This window comes from Vicugna pacos, chromosome 19, assembly GCF_048564905.1.
Source record: "Vicugna pacos chromosome 19, VicPac4, whole genome shotgun sequence".
NCBI classification, from domain to species: Eukaryota; Metazoa; Chordata; class Mammalia; order Artiodactyla; family Camelidae; genus Vicugna; species Vicugna pacos.
This window is the reverse complement of record NC_133005.1, coordinates 36,202,451-36,224,901: the sequence shown is the minus strand read 5'-3', so window position 1 is coordinate 36,224,901 and position 22,451 is coordinate 36,202,451. Positions and strand designations below refer to the sequence as shown.

Genomic DNA, 22,451 nt, shown 5'->3' with positions numbered 1-22,451 from the left:
TATGTGGGTATTTCTCCTAATACACACTAGATAAATACGTAAGTACTCAAACAAAAAGTGCTTATTGATGAAGCTACTGATCTTGATTCTCACAGTACATTTAAAAAACATTTTATTATAGAAAATTTCAAACATATACAAAAGTAGAAAGAATAGTAATATACAAAGGTACATCTTTCAAAATATAAAATTAGTATATTTTATCTTATAAGAAATGCTTTACAAACTGACTTGGTGGAGAGACTGTTTTATGTTCTAATTAAATTAGAAATACTCATTTTCAGTAATTAAATTATATATTACATTCCTTGGTATTACACCCATGCTATTATATATTGACAAAATTAATCTCTCATTAAGGACTGTGTCAAGAAAAACGATGCCTAACCACACACAGAGTACCTTGCTTTACACACCACTGCAACTGTGCAAATACATCCGAAAGAAGAACTTCATTCAAAGCTTCATAAAACTGGGTAAATACGTCACAAATAGCATAAAGTGCGTGATTGCAAGTTGTTGTCATCCACTCAGATTTCTGGAAAAACAATTAAACGATAATGTTTAAAAGCCACTCTCCCAGTGGTGAGATGGGCATTCTCACGTATCACTGGCAAAACCGTTCTGAAAAGCAATTTGGCAGTATGTACCCACTGTCTTAAAAATGTTCACATCTAGTGATGCAGTAACACTACTTCCAGGAATGGACCCTAAGGAAATAATCAAAGATCTGTGGGTGAAGGAACATGAATAAGGATGTTTACCACATTGGTACTTATATACTGTAAACACAGACATAAACTAATGCTCAATAAGGTGGTGATTAAACAGAGTACATCCATATGACAGAGCATTAAACAGTCATTCAAAGTGATATTCACAAACATTTTGAATGACTTGGAAAAAATGAAAATGAGATTATGGATGGATGAAGGGGTCGAAAGGTACAATTTATAGTGGTAAGATAAATAAATCCTGGGGAGGTGAGGAACAACATTTGGAAGACCTGAAAGTTGCTGAGAGAGTAGATCCTAAATATTCTCATCACAAGGAAAAAAAGTTTTCTTTCCCTTTTCCATCTACATGAGATGATGGATGTTAGCTCAACTGACTGTGGTAATCATTAAGCTACAGACATCTCAAGCTTACACAGTGCTCTATGCCAATTTTATCTCAAAAAGCTGAAAGAAAAAAATTAAAACAAAAATGCCATGGAATTACCAAAGGAAATACATAGAGAGATTTATAAAATCATGGAAAAGGGAAGGGTTGTTAAGCATGATTCCCAAAGTGGAAACCATAAAGGAAAAAAACTAATACATTAGCTGACTTAAAAGCTAGTATTTTCCAAAACAAAGAAGACACCAAGTGGGCAAAATCATCCACAATATATGTAAGAATAGGATATATCATTTTTATGCTACAAAATCTCATAAATCAATAGGAAAAAAATAAATAACCCAGTAGATGGACTAAGGATATGAAAAAGCAATTCATAAAAGAAGAGATGCAATGACCAGTGACAGGAAGGAAAATACACAACCTTGCTATCTGTTCAGGAACTTTTTAATGTGATACACTTGGCCTATGATATTGATGATTAAAAAAATTCAAATATAAAGAGCTGGAGTAGATGTGGAGAAATGGGAACTCTCATGACTTGCAAACAGCAATGTAAACGATTACAGATTTATTCTGGTCAACTCAGAAGTATGTATCAAGAAGCCTCAGTAACGTGCACGCCCCAAACCTGACAGTCAGATCACAAATAAATAACAAGTACAAGGGTAGCTGCAAAAAACGCCCACTTTAGTGCTGCTTAAGGAAAGAAAAACTGAGAACAATTTTCCATGGGCTATGGAACACCCACAGCTAGGAATGCTTTGCAGCCCTTAAAAACACTGCAGATGAAAAGTTACAGTTATGGAAAAATACATATTAAGTGAAGAAAGAAGGTTGCTACCTGTGGAAGACTGGAACTGTGGGTGTTTAATTTTTGCTTGTTTTTCTTTTTTTGTTTTATAATGAAGAAAACTTAAAATTACCTTAAAATAAAATTAGAAAACTGTATCTCTACTATGACCTCAACCATATCTGAATCATGTAGCAGACCGAGGGAAACTGGCCACATTAACTCTAATTTCTCAATGGAAAAACTATGAATTTTCTGTATCTTGCTAACATTCCTCATTAAACATGTTAATTTTATACCAGGGGGTGGGAGGGAATGTTGTTTCTAAAAGAAGGTGAAAAAAATTACTCTCCCATCTAAAAACCATGGGATAGAGTATCCTGTCCTGGGACCCCCTACCCCTAGAGGAGAAATAACAAAGACACATAGAGACGTCCCTTTTTTTTTAAAAAAAAAAAAAGGCCTAATATTGCCAACATCATCTTCAACTGTAACTTCACTCAAAATCCTTTTAATGAGTTTTTAAATGGACCAGAGACAATCCATTTTTTCACTGACTGTTCAGAAGTCAGTATGAACCGAGTAAGCGAGAGGACCAGTGAGGTGCCTGCTGACTGGCGGGTCCAGTGCCCGAGGGCTGAGTCGGGAGACTGATTTATTCCCTCTTACGGTTCCCCACGTGGGGAGGGTCTCAGCACCAGGGGACACTGGCAGAACAGGGCCAGGAAGGGTGCTTCCACTTTCAAAACACACCTGAAATGGCTCAGTATTTAAGACTTTCGTGCACTCTGGATGACGATGCGACCCCAGAGGCAGACAAAGGCCAGAGGGGCTCTTCTCCCATCCCATCCAGGGTAACGCCTTGGTCATCACCTACCTCCGACTGCTGCTCGGGGAGTTTCATATTGTCAAAAATCCTGAACACGATTCTGAACAGGTCCTGCCACCAGTGCTTTTCAAAGGTGTGACCATAGCTCTTCATTATCTCAAACATGACGGTGAGTCCTCTGGAGGAAACAAAGCCAGGCGAGGAGGAGGGAATGGGTGGGGGAAGAGACCAGCAGAGAAGAGGTGGGACAGCAGGGGCTGGCGGGGGCAGGTGACTGAGGCTCTTTCAGTGCGGAAGGAAGGGGGACCACCCGGGCACAAGGTACCTTGTCCGTACATCCAGCTTGCATCTATTAATGATGCAGGAGAGCTCAAAGAGGATGGGGAACCAGCCTCGGACCCAGACTCTGTCGCCAGGAGCCACATTCATGTCGTCGCTTGTGTATTCTTGTAGCACCTACAATGAGAATCACCCCTTAGAGGCAGACTAAGCAAGTGAAGGGAAGGAACTGAAACAGAACGACACGAAATGCATGCCCTGAATATTTCATCTCCTAAAAATATCCATTTAGCAAGGGAACGATGAGAAACCCTGAGGAGACTGAGACAAGCCTGTCCCAAGGACACATGAACCTTCAGACCTTCGTGGGTTTTAGAGTGAACTGAGTGGGTGGATCACAAGAATCCTGGGGGCAGGAGGTGTTACTTTAAGAAAAGCAATAAAGGTCAAATGGTGATAGCAAAATATCCAGGATGATCCAAGAGCGTAGGTCTTTCTGGAACGTTACTGTAACACATGTTACGTAAAGTAACAGCAGCGGCCGCAGCTGCTTTTACTAAGTGCTTCTATGGGTCAATAACCGTGAAGGTGCTTTACCTGGATTAACAGTTCTCACAACAACTCCACGAAGCAGGTAGAAATAAAAGAGGAGATAGAAAGCTATTCGCCAGGAGCGAGGGTTTTTGCGCATGACTCCTTCCTTCACTGCCCGTACGAGCGAGGAAAGACGTACCCGAGGCCTCTCAGAGACGTATTTCCCACAGAAGCGGATGAGCCGAATCGCTTCCATGCTGGTGTCAGGGAAAGCAGCGTTGCAGGCAAACTCGGACAAGCACTTCACAGCATCCTGAAAGGAATCGATGGCCGCAGGGAAATGGTGCTGGAAAATAGTTGCTGGGGAAACAAAGGCATAGTTTTTATAAGACGAGGACCTAGAAATGAAGATTAAACACACACACCCCCCCAGAGATGATTACTTTTGTGAAAATCTAAGAACAGCATGTAAGTATCTCTGGAGCACAGAGCTTCTTATTAAATTATTCAAGAATGAATGCATTGAGTATAGTGTGGGCTAAACTAAACTGGTTCCTGAGCTCAAGCAATGATGCAAGGGCCCAAATATTCATTCATGCAGCAAACATTTACTGAGTGCCGACTACGTGCACGCATTTAAGCACGTTATCACACCACAGTGTAGCTAAAACAAGGAAGCCCCTTTTGGGAGTAAAACAGATGGGAAATAAGTGGTCACCCTTCTAGACTTGCACGTGGGACATTAGTTAAGAGGGCACAGAGCCACTTACTGACGATGTGGCCCGTGGTCTGGAAGGCCAGCTCCACGATGTTCCCATCATGATCTGAGGCTGCCTGGTGGAACACAGCAAAGATGTTCTTCCAGCCTGAGCGGATGTTGGCCGCCTGGGAGTTCACCATCTGGGCAATGCAGCGAATCACCATGTCCCGGATGGTTGGAGACCTGAAGGAGGAATGGGGCAGGAGCCTGTCATCTGTACTTTGGACAGTGGGAAGATAAATAAATACAGCCTGTTGCTCAGAAGTAGCACTTAAAAAAAAATTTTTTTAAAGCATGCAGTAATCCACATTTATTAAAAAAATTAGAGACAATGAGAAGAAAAAATACAAGACAGTCAGTGTGGCAGTTAGCTGCCTACCCAGCAGTCACAACACGCCCAATCTCATCATAATAAATAGTATAAGACAACATGACAGTCTTGTCTCATGTGCCAGACCCTCAATTTCCCAGCCTCCCTTGCAGCTAGCTAGGGGAGCTACATGACCTTCTATGGCACTAGCTTTGGAAGACATTAGAGTGGTTTTGGGATTGCAGGTTTGTCTTTCAAATTTCATCTGGCTTAGGATAATATTCATGCTTGTCTGCAGGACCCATATTAACTGATAGTAGGAAAGCTCATTTAGAGAAGGCAAGGACAAAGTCAAAACAGAGTTAAAAATTGCCTAGAAGTCCACAAAGAAGATTTGCCACCTGCAGATAACGGAGAACTGACTACATACCTGGGTGACTTTAATGCATAATACAAATGAATTCATGGTTGTTTCCCTTGTTGGCAAGGACTATACATATTTATTAAAATGGGTTTTGCCTGATTGTTAAAATATATGATGACAATCAATGTTTTGCAAAATGTAGGAAAAAACATTAAGAAAAAGATGCCTTTATATGATGGTATGGTATTTCATACAGAGAGATACACCATATCACTCTTTGTTATTACACTGTCTGTCCAATTCTATAACCTGCCCTTTTCACTAAACAACTAAGCACTTCCCATGTTAACTTTGTGAGCATTTTAAACAGCTGCACAGTATTCCATGTTGGGGCTGTACCAATATTTACTACATACTCTTGTATAGACAGGTGGTTTCTGGATTTTCAAAAACTATTTTGTGTGATTCACAGCATTTTGTTGTATTTCAAATTAACTCCTTAGGAAAGAGTTAAAGAAGTGCAGACTTACTGCATCAAAGGGCACAAAAATATTAAGGTTCGTGACGCATACCACCAACATACTTTTGAAAACGTTACAGCAAGTTACAGATCCAACAGTGCCAGCTGGTGACATGTGACTCTAAACTTCCTGTGGCCCTTTTCAAGTGCTGGGCGGGCAGCAGCAGGATGGGCAGGGAAGGCTGCAGTTAGGAGATGAGGGATTCCGGTGCCAGGCAGGCTTGAGCACGCTGCTTAGCCCGGTGAGGTCTCGGACTCCTCAGCCACTCTTGACAGTGCTCCCAAAGGCAGGACAGCATTTCTGTGCATATGCTAGTATCAGGGCTGATGCCAGACTCTGGAAGGGGCTTAACTTTGGTTCTTCTAAAATAAGCAATGTTGTGAAGAATACAGACACCAAGAGACAGAGAGACATGTCAAGGAGACTTTTCTGCTGCCCTTTTAATTTGCTGCCCCAAAATGGCCCATGTTGGCTTAAAGCCTTTGAGCTTGTGAGCCTCCATTTTCTTTAAAAAATAAAATGATCCCAGCAGATCCAGAATATACTCTTTAGGGATAAAGGCAGGCATGAAGGGTGATGTCCGAAAGTCATCCTTGACATTTCTCCCTTTTATGTCCCATAGCTTACCCATCAGCACATGCTGCAGGCTTTCCTCTCAAAATGTATGCGGAATCCAGTCCCATGGGGCCTCGCCACTGCTACCTCCTCTGTCCAAACCTGGACAACTCCCGATGGCCACCTAACTCATTCTTCTGCCTCTCGTTTTTCATGAACGAATTGCAGGATGATCCTTCAAATATGTCAGGCCATTTCACTTCTCTGCTCAAAAAGCCTCCAATGGCTTCCATCTCTCACACAGAGGAAGCCAAAGTCCTTACAAAGGCTGATAGTCCTACAAGATTGGGACTTAGGCTTCTAGGACGTTTTGCCTTTTTCACTCCACACCCACCACATTAGCCTCCCTGCTCCTCCTTAACTATGCCAAGGACATTCCACCACAGGGCTTCTGCTCTTGTTCCTCCCTCTGCTCATAACACTCCTCCCAAGACACAAAGAGGCACTCCTGGCCTGTTCCTCACCTTGGTTAAGGGTCACCTTACCAAACACACGTCAGCTGACTGCCCCACATAAGGGAGTCCTTCTATTTCACCCCATTACTGTGACTGAATGCTCTTCAGAGCAATCACCGACACTGACTTACTAAGCATTTTTTGTTTATGTAGCTATCTCAGTGGAATATAAACAGGGGTTTAAAAATATTTTATTATGGAAACTGTCAAATACACAACAGTAGACAGGGTGATGAACACCTGTATCCCCATGGCTCAGCTGCAATGATTATCAAATCAGGGCCAAGCAAAAACAGGAGTTTTTGACCGTTTTATTTATTGCTGTATGCACTGAGAACAGTAGAGTTCTCAAAAAATACAGGCCAAGTGCTCACAGCGGGAAAAAAAAAAAGAAGTGACAATGAACATATGTATGTTCATGTATAACTGAAAAATTGTGCTCTACACTGGAATTCGACACAACATTGTAAAATTACTATAACTCAATTAAAACAAGTAAAAAAAAAATATAGGCCAAGTGAGTGGATGAACAGGGAGTGCTTCGGAGGGACAGCTATGCTGACTTTTTACCAGCTCCCCGGGGCAGAAATGCTGGGTCCCACAGTTCCTGACCCTGCCCAAGGATGCTGTGGCAGTGGCTCTATCTCCAAACTGCCAGTACCAGCCCCGGTAAGGATGCATGACACACTTCTGCTAGTTGCAGTGATGTAATCTGTAATCTTCTGGGAAAGGTTACATGCAGATCTTAGGGTGATTTAGTGACAATACATGTGAATCACAGTCTGCTCATTTTATTTGCTTCCACCAACAAGAGAGGAAAAAATTAATTGTGTGGTTAGTGTTAGGAGGCCTTTTTAGACTCCCAGTCGGGGTATGGCCAAGGATCTGCCAGAACAATGCACATACCTGTTTTTCTTCATGATATGCTCAAAGGGCCTCAGAAAATCTTTCTGGAAGCGGAAGTTGGCTAATTCTCCCTTCTCAAGAAACTTCATGGAGAGTTGCCTTAATGAGTCAACAGCAAAGATTGCCACATCCTCATTGGGGTTACAGCCGACCTGAGCAGGACAGGAGGTGAGATGAAATAGGCACAGTGCAACAACGGTGGGTACGGGGCTCTGAACATAAACAATGGACAGACTGCCTTCAAAACAAATGCTCTGGGATAAAACACCTAAGGAGAAAAAAAAGATGTTTCTTGACTATGACCTGTATGGTTTTAAGTTTAACGGTGAAAGATCAGTATTGCACATTTGATTAAATATGCTTTCAAAATGTGCTATGTAATTTTTTAAAATTGTGGCAAAATACATAGAACATAAAATTTATTACCTGAACTATTTCTAAGTGCACAGTTTAGTCAGTAATGTTACATACATTCACACTGGTGTGCAACCAATCTCCAGAACTCTTTTCATCATGCAAACCTGAAACTCTACCCATTAAATAACCTCCACCAAGTGCTATTTAATTTTATTCAATATATAAAAGAGGTCAAAAGACTTTAGAGTCTCTGTAAACCCTCTTCACACTTTCCCATGTCTGTCACCTAAAGCAAGTGATTATAAATGAATATCATCAGCCTTGAAAAATCCAGCAGAAATATTGAGGCTTTTCAATTTCCTTAAAATTGTACTTATCTATGGTTTACCTACTTTTAGGGACTGGAGTTATGAGTATACATATTCAGTTGGTGCTTCTCAGATCTTTCCCTCAAGAAGAATTCCAAAGAGCAGAGCAAGGAAATGTTTCCCACTGGAAGCCCTACCAAGGCATCGGGGCACTTTGCAGTAGCCTGCTCCAAGCAAGGAATTCCACCGACACGTGGTCTGACCAGAAAATGTTTTACACAAGTAATGCTTCAGAGGAGGTGGGGCAGGTATAGCTCAGTGGTAGAGTGAGTACTTAGCATGCACGAGGTACTGGGTTCAATCCCCAGTACCTACATTAAAAATAAAAACAAAAACAACTTAATAAATAAATTAATAAGTAGACCTAATTACCACTCCCCCCACAAAAAAACCTTTAAAAAATGCTGCAGTATCATTTGTAATTAAAAAAAAAATTGGGACCGTCAATAGGAAAATGGCTACATAATGGTATATTCATATACACAAAATAATATTTGGCAGTTAAAAAGGAAGAATAAATCCAGCCTTAAAAAACAAAAAAGGAAAATTCTGTCACATGCTACATACAACATGGATAAACCTTGAGGACATGATGCTAAGTGAAATAAGGCAGTTACAAAAAAACAAATACCATATAATTCCACTTACACAAGGTACCTAGAGTTGTCAAATTCATACAAAAAGTAGAACGGTGGTGGCCAGGAATAGGGGGAGGAAGGAATGGGGAGCTGTTTAGTGGGTACAGAGTTTCAGCTCTGCAAGATGAAAAGGGTTCTGGAGATCTGCTGCAGCCAGTCACTAAATGATACATGTAATACTACTTACATTTTTTTAAAAAAGCAAAACAAACCAAGACAACATTATCTACATTTCTATGAGTACATACACATATATGTGCATCGAAAAATAGGAAGATTTACAGCCACATCTCATTTCATTGAGCTTCACAGATACTGTGTTTTTTATAAACTGAAGGTTCGTGGCAACTGTGTTGAGCAAGTCAACTAGTACCATCTTTCCTATAGCATCTGCTCACTTTGTGTCTCATTTTAATAATTCTTCCAATATTTCAAACTTTTTCATTATTGTTATACTTGCTACGGTGATCTGTAATCAGTGATCTTTGAATGTTACTACTACAGAAAGATTATGCCTTGCTGAAGGTTCAGATGATGGTCTGCATTTTTTAGCAATAATGTTTTTTTTATTAAGGTACTTTTTTTAGACATAATGTTACTGCACACTTAACAAACTACAGTATAGGGTAAGCATAACTTTTTTATGCACTGGGAAACCAAAAAATTAATGTGATTCACTTTATTGCTTTGGTCTGGAACTGAATCCGCAGCATCTCCAAGATATGTTTGTATACTGAACTGATAAAAAATAATTAGCTTAGGGGAGGGTCTGTTGGGGGTGAGGATGGTCAAGGCTGTTTTTTGCTGTAACGTTTTTTAAAATGTTCATGTAATATTGATGTAATTAGAGACTAATGAGAATATTACTCCCTGCCTAAAACTCTAGGAGGATTCAGGAATCCCTGCTTCAAGAATACACACCATGCTTACAGTGCAGCTTAGCACACCCTGGGAGCACACGTGCCCTAGTTTAGAAGAAGGGAAACGTGTGACTGTCCCAATGACTATGCTAGAATCCAGAGAGCTGTACCAGCCGTCCACTTCCTTAAACCCACAGATTCTCATGTGCTCCAGTTCCCGAGGGGAAACAGCACAGCTTTCTGAGCTGGTGGAAAGAATGATGAGCCCCAGACTGAGCAACTAAGTTTTCCACAACTTTGTGCTTAACAGCACTGATTAGATGGAACGGACATTTGTAATGAGGTTGACAACCACGACATGCTTAATTACTATCTGCCAGCCTAGATCCCAAGCTTGTCATAGGCTTGGACGAGACTACAAGGTACAGTCATGGTAATCGTTTACATTTTCTCTCCCAAACAAGTTCACATTAATGACGTCAACTGGTCCACCAAGAATTTATTTACCCAGAATTGTGGTAAACATGGTTGCTGAGGTGACTGATTGCTTCAGCTGACAGTGATACTATTCACTCAACAAACAGCTGCTCTGGGTCATGTGCAGGTTCTCAGGGCTGCCTCCTCACTGACGGCTCAGATGAAAGATCACCTCTAGAGAGGCCTGACACATCGCATTAACTGATCCTTTACCATCAGTAATTTTATCATAAAATGCAAATGACCTCCATTAGGGCAGGGACCTCATCTGTTTACTCCCTGCTACAAGGCACTCTGACAGTTTGTTAAGCAGATGGTGTGCTCGGAGGTGCCTCACTTTGAGCTGATAAGGAAGCAAAGTAAACAAAGAACTCTGATTAGCTGATGGACCAAGTTAGAAGAAAGATTACATGTGACAATGCCTCATTTCAGAGGGGTTCTAGAATAGCTGCCTGGGAGAGCCAACAGTGCCCAACCCTTCCTAATCCACACTTAGTGACATCACATTGCTAGCTTTCAGTTGATCGTGGTGGGGCATTTACACCACAGAAATCGGCAGATGCTACAAATCATTTGCCAGCACTCTACTGCTTGTTCTGTATCCCAATGACAGATTCTTTCTTTTTTTGGTGGGTGGGGGGAGGGGGTTGGTAGGCTTTTTAAAAATTTATTTTTAATGGAGGTACTGAGGATTGAACCTAGGACCTCATGCATGCTAGTCATGCACTCTACCACTGAGCTACATCCTCCCCTCTCTGATTTTCTTCTAGTCAATGTAGGAAGAGCAGTTCTCTTGTGGATACGCTTTTATTAACACTATTTTTAAGCATTTACATTATAACTCTGCATCTCCAGGCCTAAGGAAATTTTTCTGGAATCATGAACTGTGTTTTGGAAGGAAACAATAGCGTTATTAAGCTGTTTTCCCTTATAAAGCAAATGACATTACAGATACAGACATACACATAATACGTATATTGATTTCACTGGTTCAATATACATGTGTCTGTATGTATACAGTGAAACCCCTAGTGGAGAAAGGCCTGGTTTTCTCTCAGTAGTTGTCAGTTTTAGGGCACAGAAGTCTCTGGCTTGTTTCTCATTTAAATAAATGTTAGTTTCCTTGACAAAGGTTTCAGAAGAGCGGTGGCCATGGATGCCAGAATACAAGGTAGTGATGTTCACAGTGAAACTATATGCAACATAACTTAATCTTGGGTCATCCAGAAGGTGCTTCAGGATTTCACAATGCTTTCAAACACCAATACATTCATCTAATGACTGTAACGATTTCTGTGGTGTTAGTGTACATCCTAAATATGGGCTATTAAAGTAGTTTTGATACCGATAGATTTTTAATTCATTCTTCATGAGTTCTATCAATAGATAAGGATACTATGAGCTGTTCTTGACTCCACAGGGAAAATGAATCACAGGCACCTAAACCCTCATTACTTCTTCTTTGACATTAGTTGCCTGTCTTTTTTGGACACTGATAGGGTGGTTTTTGAATCTGAAGGGTTACCTTATTGAAGTGATCTCCAATCACATGCCATATTCGGGACCACTGCAGTCGGATCCGGTTCATGTTGTAGTATGATATCTCCACAATCTTCTGCAAGCTGAACATGCGGGGATGGTGGGGGGAAGCCAGCTCGTCCATGGACACGGCACACAGCCAGCGGACAAAGTCAACTACAGGCCAGACCCAACAACACACGCGAGGCCTCGTTAGTAACGGTCAGACAGTCACAACACGAGGCTTCTGTAGTTGTCACAGGTGAGTCAAATACGTACCTATTGCATTTCCATCGAGTCTGGTCGACCCCGTAAAAATTCTAGGAAGAAAATTCCAGACATAATAAAATAAAAATTAGCTTTGGAAGCAGAAGTTTCTATTTTAAACACTTAGAAAAGATGGAAAGGAAACATTTCAGGTCTGGCACTTCCACTAAAATAAATGATGAGGCATCAGAGGTATACAACTGGTCAGTGAGCTGAGGTGACAGCAGAAATGCTTATACTGATAGAAAGAGGAAGAGACACAGCAAAGGGATGGGGGGAGAGTCAAAATGTAATAGCATGTAATGTCACGACAGTGGGAGTGGCAGGGATGACCTTTAAAAAGCTGCTGCTCCATAACAGCAACAATCAAAAAAGTGGAAAAAATTTTAAAAAATCAACTTTTTCAGAACTAAACTCTGGAAATTACCAAAGGTCTAAAAAATGTTTTTCTCAGTATAAGTAACAAACTGTGGTATTTTTAACTTGGTCTATTTCCACTATCTCCAGCTTCATAGGAACCTTGAAAACCAACAGCTTCAAAGTCACAGTAACTGAACTCAGGAGCCTGATAACCACTTGTGAGAACAGAAAAGTCTTGGAGTGCCCCCAAAACATCATTCTTTGAGAACAGACATTTACAGGATTTGTAATCTTTTGACCTAACTCGTACTTCATTCGATGCAAACAGTCTTTTCCCCCAGGGGCCTTTTACCAAAAACAATCAGTGTTTAACACTGTAGCTTACCCGAGGTGGCAATAACAATTGGGGCAAACAAAAAACTGGCCAAAAACTTAAAAGGAAAAGCTGGGAATGAAATGTCCATAGGTGGCTTTAAAAAGTTCCCACACATTCCTGGGACTCTAGACAGCCACTGAGTGTGTAAGGCTTTGCACACACCCAGGAAAGATACGATAAGGCCCTAAGCTCTCATTTGGCTGGCCTTAAGGCTCTCCATGAACAAGAAGTCAAGGCAAAGGCAGAGTTGTAAACAGCTTGTCTGAGTAGCAAAGGAGAGCCCCAAAATGCACACAGAACCCCTCAGCAAAGGCTAGGGGATCTAACAGTTCCGGGAATCTGTCCAATTCTTAGCTGACCACCAAGGCTAACTGAGCAGAGACAGTGACCACATGTGAAAAGAATATAGACTTATATAAGTAGCTCAAGAAAATCACTAAACAAATTGCAATGACAACAACAACCAGCCCTGAGCGGGAAGTGGAGGATCTGATATCCAAAGTTGCCACGTTGCATTATTTAAAATGTCCAGTTTTCAACAAAAAAATTGCAAAAAATGCAGAGACAAGAAAAGATGGCCCGTTCACAGTAAAAGAACAACAGAAGCCATGCCTGAGGAAGCCCAGGTTATTAAATTCACCAGAGTTTTTCAGTTAGTTACTTTGAGTATGTTCAAAGAACTAAAGGAAAATATGAGGATAATATCTCACCAAATAGAGAGTATTAATAAATGCTCTAAAATAATAAAAAAAGAACCAAACAGAAATTCTGGAGTTAAAATTATAAAGTTGAAATGAAAAAGTCACTGGAAGGGCTCAACAGCAGTTCTGAGCTGACAGAATAATTAGTAAACTTGAAGACAGGTCAAATGAGATTATTCAATGTGATGAACAGAAATAAAAAAAAACTTTAAAAAATGAATGAAAAATGGAAGCCTCAGAGACCTGGGAGACACCATCAAGTGTATCTACATACACATAATGAAAGAGGCTGAAAAAATTTTCAAGAAACAATGGCTAAAAACTTCCCAAATTTTTTATGAAAAACAACAATCTACACATTCAAGAATGTCAACAAACTCCAAGTAAGAAAAACTCAGAGATCAACACTCAGATATATCACAATCAAACTGTTGAAAGCCAAACACAATGAGAAAATCCTGAAAGTAGTGAGAGAACAGACACATCACATATAAGGGATCCTAAATGAGATTAACAGCTGATTTCTCATCAGAAACAACGGAGGCCAAAGGGCAATGGGATAACATAGTTGAGGTGCTGAAATTAAGACTATCAACCAAGAATTTTATATCTAGCAAAACTAACATTCAAAAGTGGAGAAATTAAAATATTCTGAAATAAATAAAAACTGAGGCAATTCATTGTGAATAGATCTGCCCAAAAGAAATACTAAAGGAAGTTCTTCAGGTCAAAATGAAAGGATAACAGATAATAACTGAAATGAAGAAACGAAGAGCACTGGTAAAGGTAACCACGTAGGAAATATAAAAGATAATGCATTTTTTGTCTGTAACTCATTTTACTTAACTGATTGAAAAGACAATAGCAAAAGTAGGAATTACAAATGTGCTAATGGGCAAAAAACACGAAGACATAATTTTTATGACAATAATAGCACAGAAAAGGAGGGAGAGAACAGGAGCCAATTTCATATTATTAAAATTAAGTTGCTATTCACTCAAAGAAGAATATTAAAAGTTAAGATTTATTAATCCTAATCTTCAAGAATCACTAGGAAAATAACTTTAAAAAGACAATAAAATTAACAAGGGAAGTAAAACAATACACTAAAAAAAATCTCTTTACACAAAACACAGCAATAATGATGGAGAGACAGGGGAACAAAAGAGACATAACACATACTTAAAAATAGCAGGTATTAAATCCTGTCTGCTAGCAATTACATTAAATGTAAATGAATTAAATCAAAGGAAGAGGCTGGCAGAATGGATTAAAATAAACATGGTCCAGTTATATGCTGTCTAAAGAGATTCCCTTTAGAATCAAAGACACAAATAGGCTGAAAGTAAAAGAATGGAAGAAGATACAGCACGCAAACAGTACCCAAGAGAGAACAAGAGTGGCCGCACTAATATTAGACAGCACAGACTTAAAACTAAAGTAACTGCTAGAGACAAAGATCACTTTATAATAAAACATTTAATCTGTCAAAAAAAAAAAAAACTCAATAAATATATATGTATCTACAACAGAGCCCCTAAACAATGAGGCAAAAAAGACAGCACTGAAAGGGAGAAACAGACAATTCAACAATGTCCAGAATCGGCAAACCCACACAGGCAGAAAGTAGGTCAGTGGTTACCAGAACTGGTGGGAGAGGAAATGGGGAGCGATTGCAATAAATGTGGGGCTTCTTCATGGGGTGATCAAAATACTCTGAAATGCATTAGTGGTGATGGTTGCATAACTCTGAATATACTAAAAACCACTGAATTGTACATTTTAAAAGAGTAAATCTTACAGTATGTGAATTATATCTCAATTTAAAAAAATGGAGTAGCATACGAAAAGGTGCTAGGCAAAATTGCTACTGTCTGCTATCTGGCTGAGGCAGAGAAACAGGAAAGAAATGTGTGGTTAATGGCAGAATAAATATTTTGTTCTATTAGCCTAAACCTAAGTGGAAAAAAGTGGAGAAAACCCATCAAAAGTATGTTATAGACAATATCTCTGTTGGAGAGAAGCAGAGAAGTAATAGGAGCAAGGTAAGAAAAATATGCTGATAAAGGGTTTAAAATGCTAAGGAAATTGTTCTGAGAGTAATACAAATTATGTCATTAATTCCATACTGCTATCATCTCAAAATTGTCTATATTTAATGTACATGATTGTTCAATGGTAATTTTCAGGAGTTTGTTGATTTTAAGAAAATTCATATTTTAAGCACTAGTACCTAACGAGTATCTTCAAATGAGAATGCCTTTGTTTCTCTTGGATGTTTAGGTCAAGTTTTAAGTAAACAGAAACAATAGGAAGGTTCTGAGGAAACAAATGGAAAATGTCAACTCGGCCAACATTCACTTATGGGTAGGCTTTAAATCCTAAACTCGTCTTGAAATTTTAAAAAAGTAATTTCTACACCAAGGAAACAAGGTAATTTAAAACATTAGCACAAACCAAAAATGCTTGTTTTTGACCTGACTTTGGTCACAAAGCTAAAATTATTTTTAAAAAGGTTATGATACAATTTCAAGGTCAAAATTCAAATAAATCTGAAGGTTATCAGTAGTTGTGGATCATGTGTCCCACTTTTAATCTTTCTTAGCTTGAGTGATCTGGAGCTCACAACACTTGTAACAGTCGAACAAATTAGAACTCATTCACACTCAGTAACCATATAGAAGATGCCAAGCTACTGGGTAGTCCACTCTCGCCAGAAAACAAAATCATCACCTGTCTACAGCTACGACCACACTCTGTGAGCTGGTCTCACCAACTGATTCCTGGAAGCTGGCCATCTGTCTTTTATCCACTCCACCACTCACCAAGTTACCTGAAACACAATGCACAAAATCAACAGTGCTTCAAAAACCGTCAGCTATTTAGAACGAAGTATCCGGTGACATCAATGTGAACAGACAAGAGACATAAATGAGAATGATTTGCAGGAAAAACAAACAACAAAAGAACCTCCATTGATGACAGAAGAAAATTAAACTTAGGTTGTGGTGTTTAGCGTTTAGAATACATTCTTGTTACAAGCTCCCTTGTTTGTACCAAACATCTCCCTTTCTGAATAGTCTTTTACATTTTCACAGTATTAAATGCTTATATTTAGAAATTCAAACTGATCAGTACTAACCCAGAGCCCCTAGAACATGTAACGGTTTCACCTCCTGGAGGCTTGGGGCGCTTTCTAGGGTCTCACTCCAGTCACCCACCCTCACATACACCCTAAGAAGTAGTTGCTATTTCACCTCTCCATTTTCATAGTTTGTCCTTTTGTTATACTGCATTATTTCAACCACGGTATGAATGACCTAGGAGCCTGCTCTCTGCATCAAGTGGCCTGGGTTTGGAACTGATCTCTGCCACTTCCTCCTAATGTGACCTTGTTCAAGTCATTTCACATCCTGTAGCTCACTTTTCTCATTTACACAAAATGGGGATGATGATAACCCCAATCTCACGGAGTTGTTACAAAAATTAAATAAATTAGAGTATATAAACTGAGCACTTAGAATGCGACCTGGCACATTTGCTTGCCCTTTTTACTGTTATGATGATGTTATATCACTGACAAGGGAGTCTCTCAGTTCAATATGCAGTCAAAAATTATTCTACTTTCAGAAGAATACCATTTAACAAAAGACCCCCAAATGAACATGGAAGAGAGGCTGAATCTACCTTTTAAAACCTAGAGATATGCACACCCACTCCTCTAATACCACGTACTAAGGCTGCAGGCAGCCTTTCTAAAGCAAATGGCTCCCCCCACCCCCACGTAGTTATATGTATAGAAAGAAAAGCAACGCACCCTGCCGCTGCTGATAAAATAGGCATTTACTCGACAGTTTAATTACAATTTAGAGAGCTGAGGCAGCGCCTCCATTTCCACTAGCAAACACACTGTCAGCTGGCACATAAGGAGGAGACAATCCACATGACAGTCCTGATAAGATGAGAAGTTTCATTCTGGTTAACCCGTGAGTCCAAGACGGCCAGCCGTGGGGCCTGGGGTCTTACCGAGGCCAAGGCCCATGAACTCTTCTCCCGCCAACGTGTGGCTCTTCAGGCTCCCTTCTCTTTCACGCCCAGTCCCAGACAGGTATCGGGTCTTCACTCCGGTTCCTATCAGCTGAGCGAGCTCCAGCTGGCTGATGCATTTCAAGATCTAAGGAAAAGAAGGTGTGAAGGAATGAGTTCCCACTTCATAGCCCGAAAAGGGCACTATAATCTTACATTAGTCATTAAAGAGTTCTCTGAAACACGCAGCTTTTCAGAAGAACAAAATCTGAGGCTCTTAAGATGGCCTGCCCTAATTCCGGCTGGGAAACCTGGCTGGGTCTGGAAGACAAACTTCACTTTTCTTTTTTTCTGTTAAAAAGGAAAAGAAAAAACGAGCAAAAGAAAAACTGGCAAAACACAGTTATGCTACATAAATGTTTTATTATGCAAATTTAATTAGTGCTCAATAAAGAAAAAGCATCTGATTGGAGAATGGGATTTCACCCACCACACCACTCAGTAAGCGCACCGCCTAGTCTGACTTAGCCAACCCCTCTGCCCTCCCACTCCACCGCTCAGATACACAACACGCCAGCCTCCCCAGCCTCCCTGCTGCTCCTTTAACTTGACATGTCTAGTCCTAGCCCAGAGCCTTGGCACTCGCTATTCCTTATGCTTGAACATGCTCTTCCCCACGGCTCACCCCTCAGATGCCCAGCTTAGACATGTGTCCCTCAGAGAGACCTCCCTTGACCACCACGAGATCACACACCCTCCCCATTTCCATCTCCTGGTCACATATTTTTTTCTTAGTATTTACTACTTTTTGGCATTATGTCATATATTTGTTCTCTGTCTTAAGGGCAAACAGAGCATTAACTGTGTCTTGTTCACTGTTGCATCCTTAGCACTTAAAATAGTTGGCAATTATTATTTAATTAACTGAATAAATGAAAAGTGCCCTAGAATGGGTGTGCATAGGAGAAAAGACTGTATCTTCCAGCCCTGTGGGGTAGTTCAGGTGCTCGAGAACCCATACCTGCACATGAGCCCTCTCCCACCTGGAGCTTACCCGGAGAAACAGAGACTGGTTTCAACTTCTACTGGAGCAAAAACTGGCTGCATGAAACTTACTGAGGGACAGTATGTAGATCTCTAGGTAAACCCCTCCTAAGGAATTCCATGGGGACTTCTGACTAAAGCTGAGTTTTGCTTTTCATGATGACCTTACAATCCAATCCCAGAGTATGGGACTCTACCATACCACTGACCACTGCTGAGTATTTTCAATTATAAATTGCCTTCCTCTTGACTGAGAAAGGTACTTAATTCCACCAGAGAGAGCCATCCCCTGATCGCTCCACATGGCTCGGTGCTGCTAAATCACTACTAGTGAACTGTTAACATCCTCCCTTTTCCAGAGCCGGGATAACTCGAATCTCAAGCATGTTGGTGACACTCGCGGCCAAGGCCTGACGGACTCTAACCCAATGCCTCAAGGTTTCTGACCATCAACCAGGTGGCTGATTCACTTTTAAATTTCCAGGTACGGCTATACACCTGGCCACCAGCAAAAGCACCACACTAATCTCTCTCAGGTTAAAGAAAGCAGCTATTTATCGATTCACCAGTACTATGACTCTTTAGAAAACAGGACATTATTTCTTAAAAAAAGCCACAACTCAAAACAACACCCCCCACCATCTTTTCAAATATGGAATACTGCAGAGATGTGAAAAAGAAAGGAAAGACGGGGTGACAAGGACTGAGGTGAGTGCCATGTCAGCAGTGACAACAGCTAGGATCTACTGAGTTCTCACTACCTGCCAAATACCGTTCTAAGCCCTTTCCCACGTATTGACTCCTTTTATTCTCACAACCACCTCACAAAGGAGGAAGGAAGGTGAGGCTCAAAGACTCCTTAACTTGCCGTGCCACACAGGCAGGAAGAGGCGGGGACCCAGATCGGGTGCCAGCCGGCTGGCTCTGGGCCTCGCCTCCTAACTACGTGACGCCTGGGACAGGAGGCGGCGGAGAGCAGTTCTCCTAGGACATCACGGTCCCCACCACCCTCCAAGCTCTCACCTCAACTCATTTATAGTTTTCTCTCCAGAATAAAAAGTAATCCCTGTAGATGGCTAAGAAATTAGAAAACAATTTAACATAAAAAAGGAGAAAATAAACCACCTCCATAACTGTGTCACTCAGATGGGGTGTTAACATTCTTGTCTGTCTTTTCAAACCTCGCTCTCTGTGTACGTTTGGTACAAGGGACGATGTCTCACAATGTTTTATAATGATTTTTTATTTAATGTACTGTGATCATCTTCCTACAATATTAGATAGTCTTTAATGACATCTTTATCTTTTTTTCCTCTAAAGTCTCTTTTAATCTAGGTACCCCCCTGTCACCCAAACTACTATTTTTCTTGCAATTTATTTGTTGAAGAACCTGATCACTTGCTCCAAGGGTCTGTCATATCCTGGAGCACTCAGACTGCATTCCCATCAACCATTTGCTGCGCTCCTCCGTCTCCTTTATTTCCTGAAAGCTGGAAGTAGAGGCTGGAATTGACTCAGGATGGAGTTCTGGGCAAAAACCTTTCTTAGGTGGTGCCGTGTGCTTCCATCAGGGAGCACATAACATCCGGCTGCCTCTCCTTTCAGCAACGTCGCTTTACGTGGTTGCGTAACACTCGACATGGTGGTGCCTCACACTTCTTTTCTTAAAAACGAGCAATCTCTCATTGTTGGGACATGTAGGCTATTTCTAACCTAATTGTTCCCTAGAACAACTAAAATTTTGATAAATGACCTTTCAAACATGTTTGTACATGTGAATAATCACCTCTTTAAGTGAGACTCTTAGAATATGGTTTAGTTAAATAAAAATGGAAACCCACTGGCAGTCTCCCTATAGGCTCACTGTAGATGGTGACCATTTCTTTTCTGATACAATTAGGAGAAAAATCAGGTTTCCGGCTTTGCCTTAAATCTACTCACTGGCAGTAAGAGCTCTCAGGAGGTGGAAGGACTTGGGAAAAGTGGCGCTGATGTGGGAAGAAAGTTGTCATAACAGAAGCGCACTCTGTGTGGACACTGGCCACTGGGGATGGGGACACCCTATGAGGTGGTGCATCCAAGGCATCTTACTCTCCGTGGCCCTAGGGAGCCTAACTTTCTGATACACGAGTTATCTGGGGGTGAGACAAAACCCACAGTTAAAGTTAGGCTTGACTTCAAGAAAAATGGAGTCAACCAGAGACTGACACTAAATCAAAGGAGAGCCAGGACTCATCTTAACTAAGAAAAGGCAATCACCAGGCTCTCAAAGGGATACACACCTCGTGCCAGGAATTCCCGAGGTAGTTGCCGTCGGTGTGAGCCACCGTGATGAGCGTCTTTATGGTATCAATGTTCTTCTGCTTCATTTCCGTGATGCTGGAGCTGGCCGTCAGCAGGGAGAAGCGTGCCAGGGCCTGAACATAGGCGTCTCGTTCCAGCTGTAACGGAAGTGATGGGAGAACGCTGAGTCCCTGCCCTGAGCGAGACCATTTTCACGTCGAAGGGCCTGTGCCTGGATTCCCTGATGCCCTCTGTGCACAAGTGGACAGGTTTTTACACACATTAACGTGCCAGTTACTCCACGCTGCTGTCCTCTCGCTACCAGAACACCCTGAGGAGGCTCCCTGTATGTCACCTGTTCAAGAACTAACCCTCTTTGCAACTGACCTCCACCTGATGTACCATGTGCTACGCCCTTTGCAGGGAGTGGGGGAGGACTCTGTTGAATGCTAAGATTGTCACACAAATGCTAGTATTTGCCACAATTCTGCAAGGTAGGTCTATTTTCTCAAGCTTATAAATGAGGAAATACAGGGTGTCTTAGGGAGAAGCTAGCTGGGCCAAGGTTACATGACTAGAGAAGCAACAGAGCTGGGGTTTGAAACCCAGATCATCTGATGTCAAAGCCTAGGGTTTTGGTCCAAAAGAAATTGCCTAGCTATAAAATAAAAGGGAACAGAAGACTGAGCTTTTCAAAATGAATGGGTGCAAATTCTTAATGACTTAGAAAATGAAGCATGGGATTGACAAATTCCTGGTGTCTTAACAGTGTGAGAATTATATTTTATTTGCGTGAATCCTTCAAGAGTCAAAAGATATACAGACGTATTCCTTCTGTATTGAACTATTTATTTCCCCCAGAGAAGACCTGGATATAACAGAAATTATAATAAACTGAACTTAAAAGGAAAAATAATATTTTAAGCACCAGGGTAGGCAGTTAGGCAGATGGATAGGAAGCCTGCTTTGTCAAATTCAATTGAGTAGCGTGGACCCCACCTACCTTCAAAGAAGGTTTTAATTCAAATCTACAGTTTTTTCCCCTAATGAGGCTGTTGTCACCACAAATCTGTGGGCTTTCTCTCAGTGGGCATGACTAAGGAGTTTGCTGAGACGTTTTCGGCTAATTGGAAACGTTTGATAGTTTCTAAATTTTGCCAAATCTCAAAGTACACAGCCCACCAGCATCTCTGGAGCTTTGCTAACTTACACCCACCTGCATTCCAAAGATGCAGGCAATCCGGATTGCACATCGGATGCCTTCCAAACACAGGGAGGCCACCTCAGTGTCGTCACAGTTCTGCAGTCCAATGCTGTAGGCGGCCAACAGCGGCGTCCAAACCAGCTACCAAAGAAGGAAGGTTTCAATAATGTCTAGAATTTCAGTGTGAAAGAGCACTTAGAGGCCACACTGTTAGTTATGAGCAGAGCCAGGATGCAAAGTTCACAGCTATTTTGATTCATTCACAATATAAAATAACTCCTCCTAAACTGTGGTCAAAGCTACGACTAGAGATAGGCCATTTGGTAAATGTACAATTCGGAAGAAAGGATGGCAAATGCGTGGCTAGTGTGCCACCACCGTGTCTACTTGTGTGCTCCTGGCAGACATCACTAATCAATCAGAGACCCCCCCCCACTCTCTGCTGAGGCTAATCAGGGCTCGAGAATCCTTTACACAGTGCAGCAGG

General features: G+C 41.1%; 1 protein-coding gene across 3 annotated transcripts in view; it reads right to left on the bottom strand.

Moving 5' to 3' along the window:
• ARFGEF2 (ARF guanine nucleotide exchange factor 2) overlaps positions 1–22,451 on the bottom strand; it is an 81,029-nt gene that overhangs the window by 12,271 nt on the left and 46,307 nt on the right. For all 3 annotated transcript variants that reach the window (XM_072944357.1, XM_072944356.1, XM_072944358.1), the window contains exons 20-31: positions 21,977–22,105; positions 20,760–20,918; positions 17,434–17,581; positions 16,141–16,240; positions 11,983–12,023; positions 11,711–11,880; positions 7,486–7,637; positions 4,325–4,497; positions 3,754–3,914; positions 3,067–3,197; positions 2,790–2,919; positions 403–538 (exon numbers count right to left, since the gene is read on the bottom strand). In XM_072944357.1, coding sequence (XP_072800458.1) covers positions 403–538; positions 2,790–2,919; positions 3,067–3,197; positions 3,754–3,914; positions 4,325–4,497; positions 7,486–7,637; positions 11,711–11,880; positions 11,983–12,023; positions 16,141–16,240; positions 17,434–17,581; positions 20,760–20,918; positions 21,977–22,105 — 1,630 coding nt within the window. The remainder of the gene's footprint in view (positions 1–402; positions 539–2,789; positions 2,920–3,066; positions 3,198–3,753; positions 3,915–4,324; positions 4,498–7,485; positions 7,638–11,710; positions 11,881–11,982; positions 12,024–16,140; positions 16,241–17,433; positions 17,582–20,759; positions 20,919–21,976; positions 22,106–22,451) is intronic.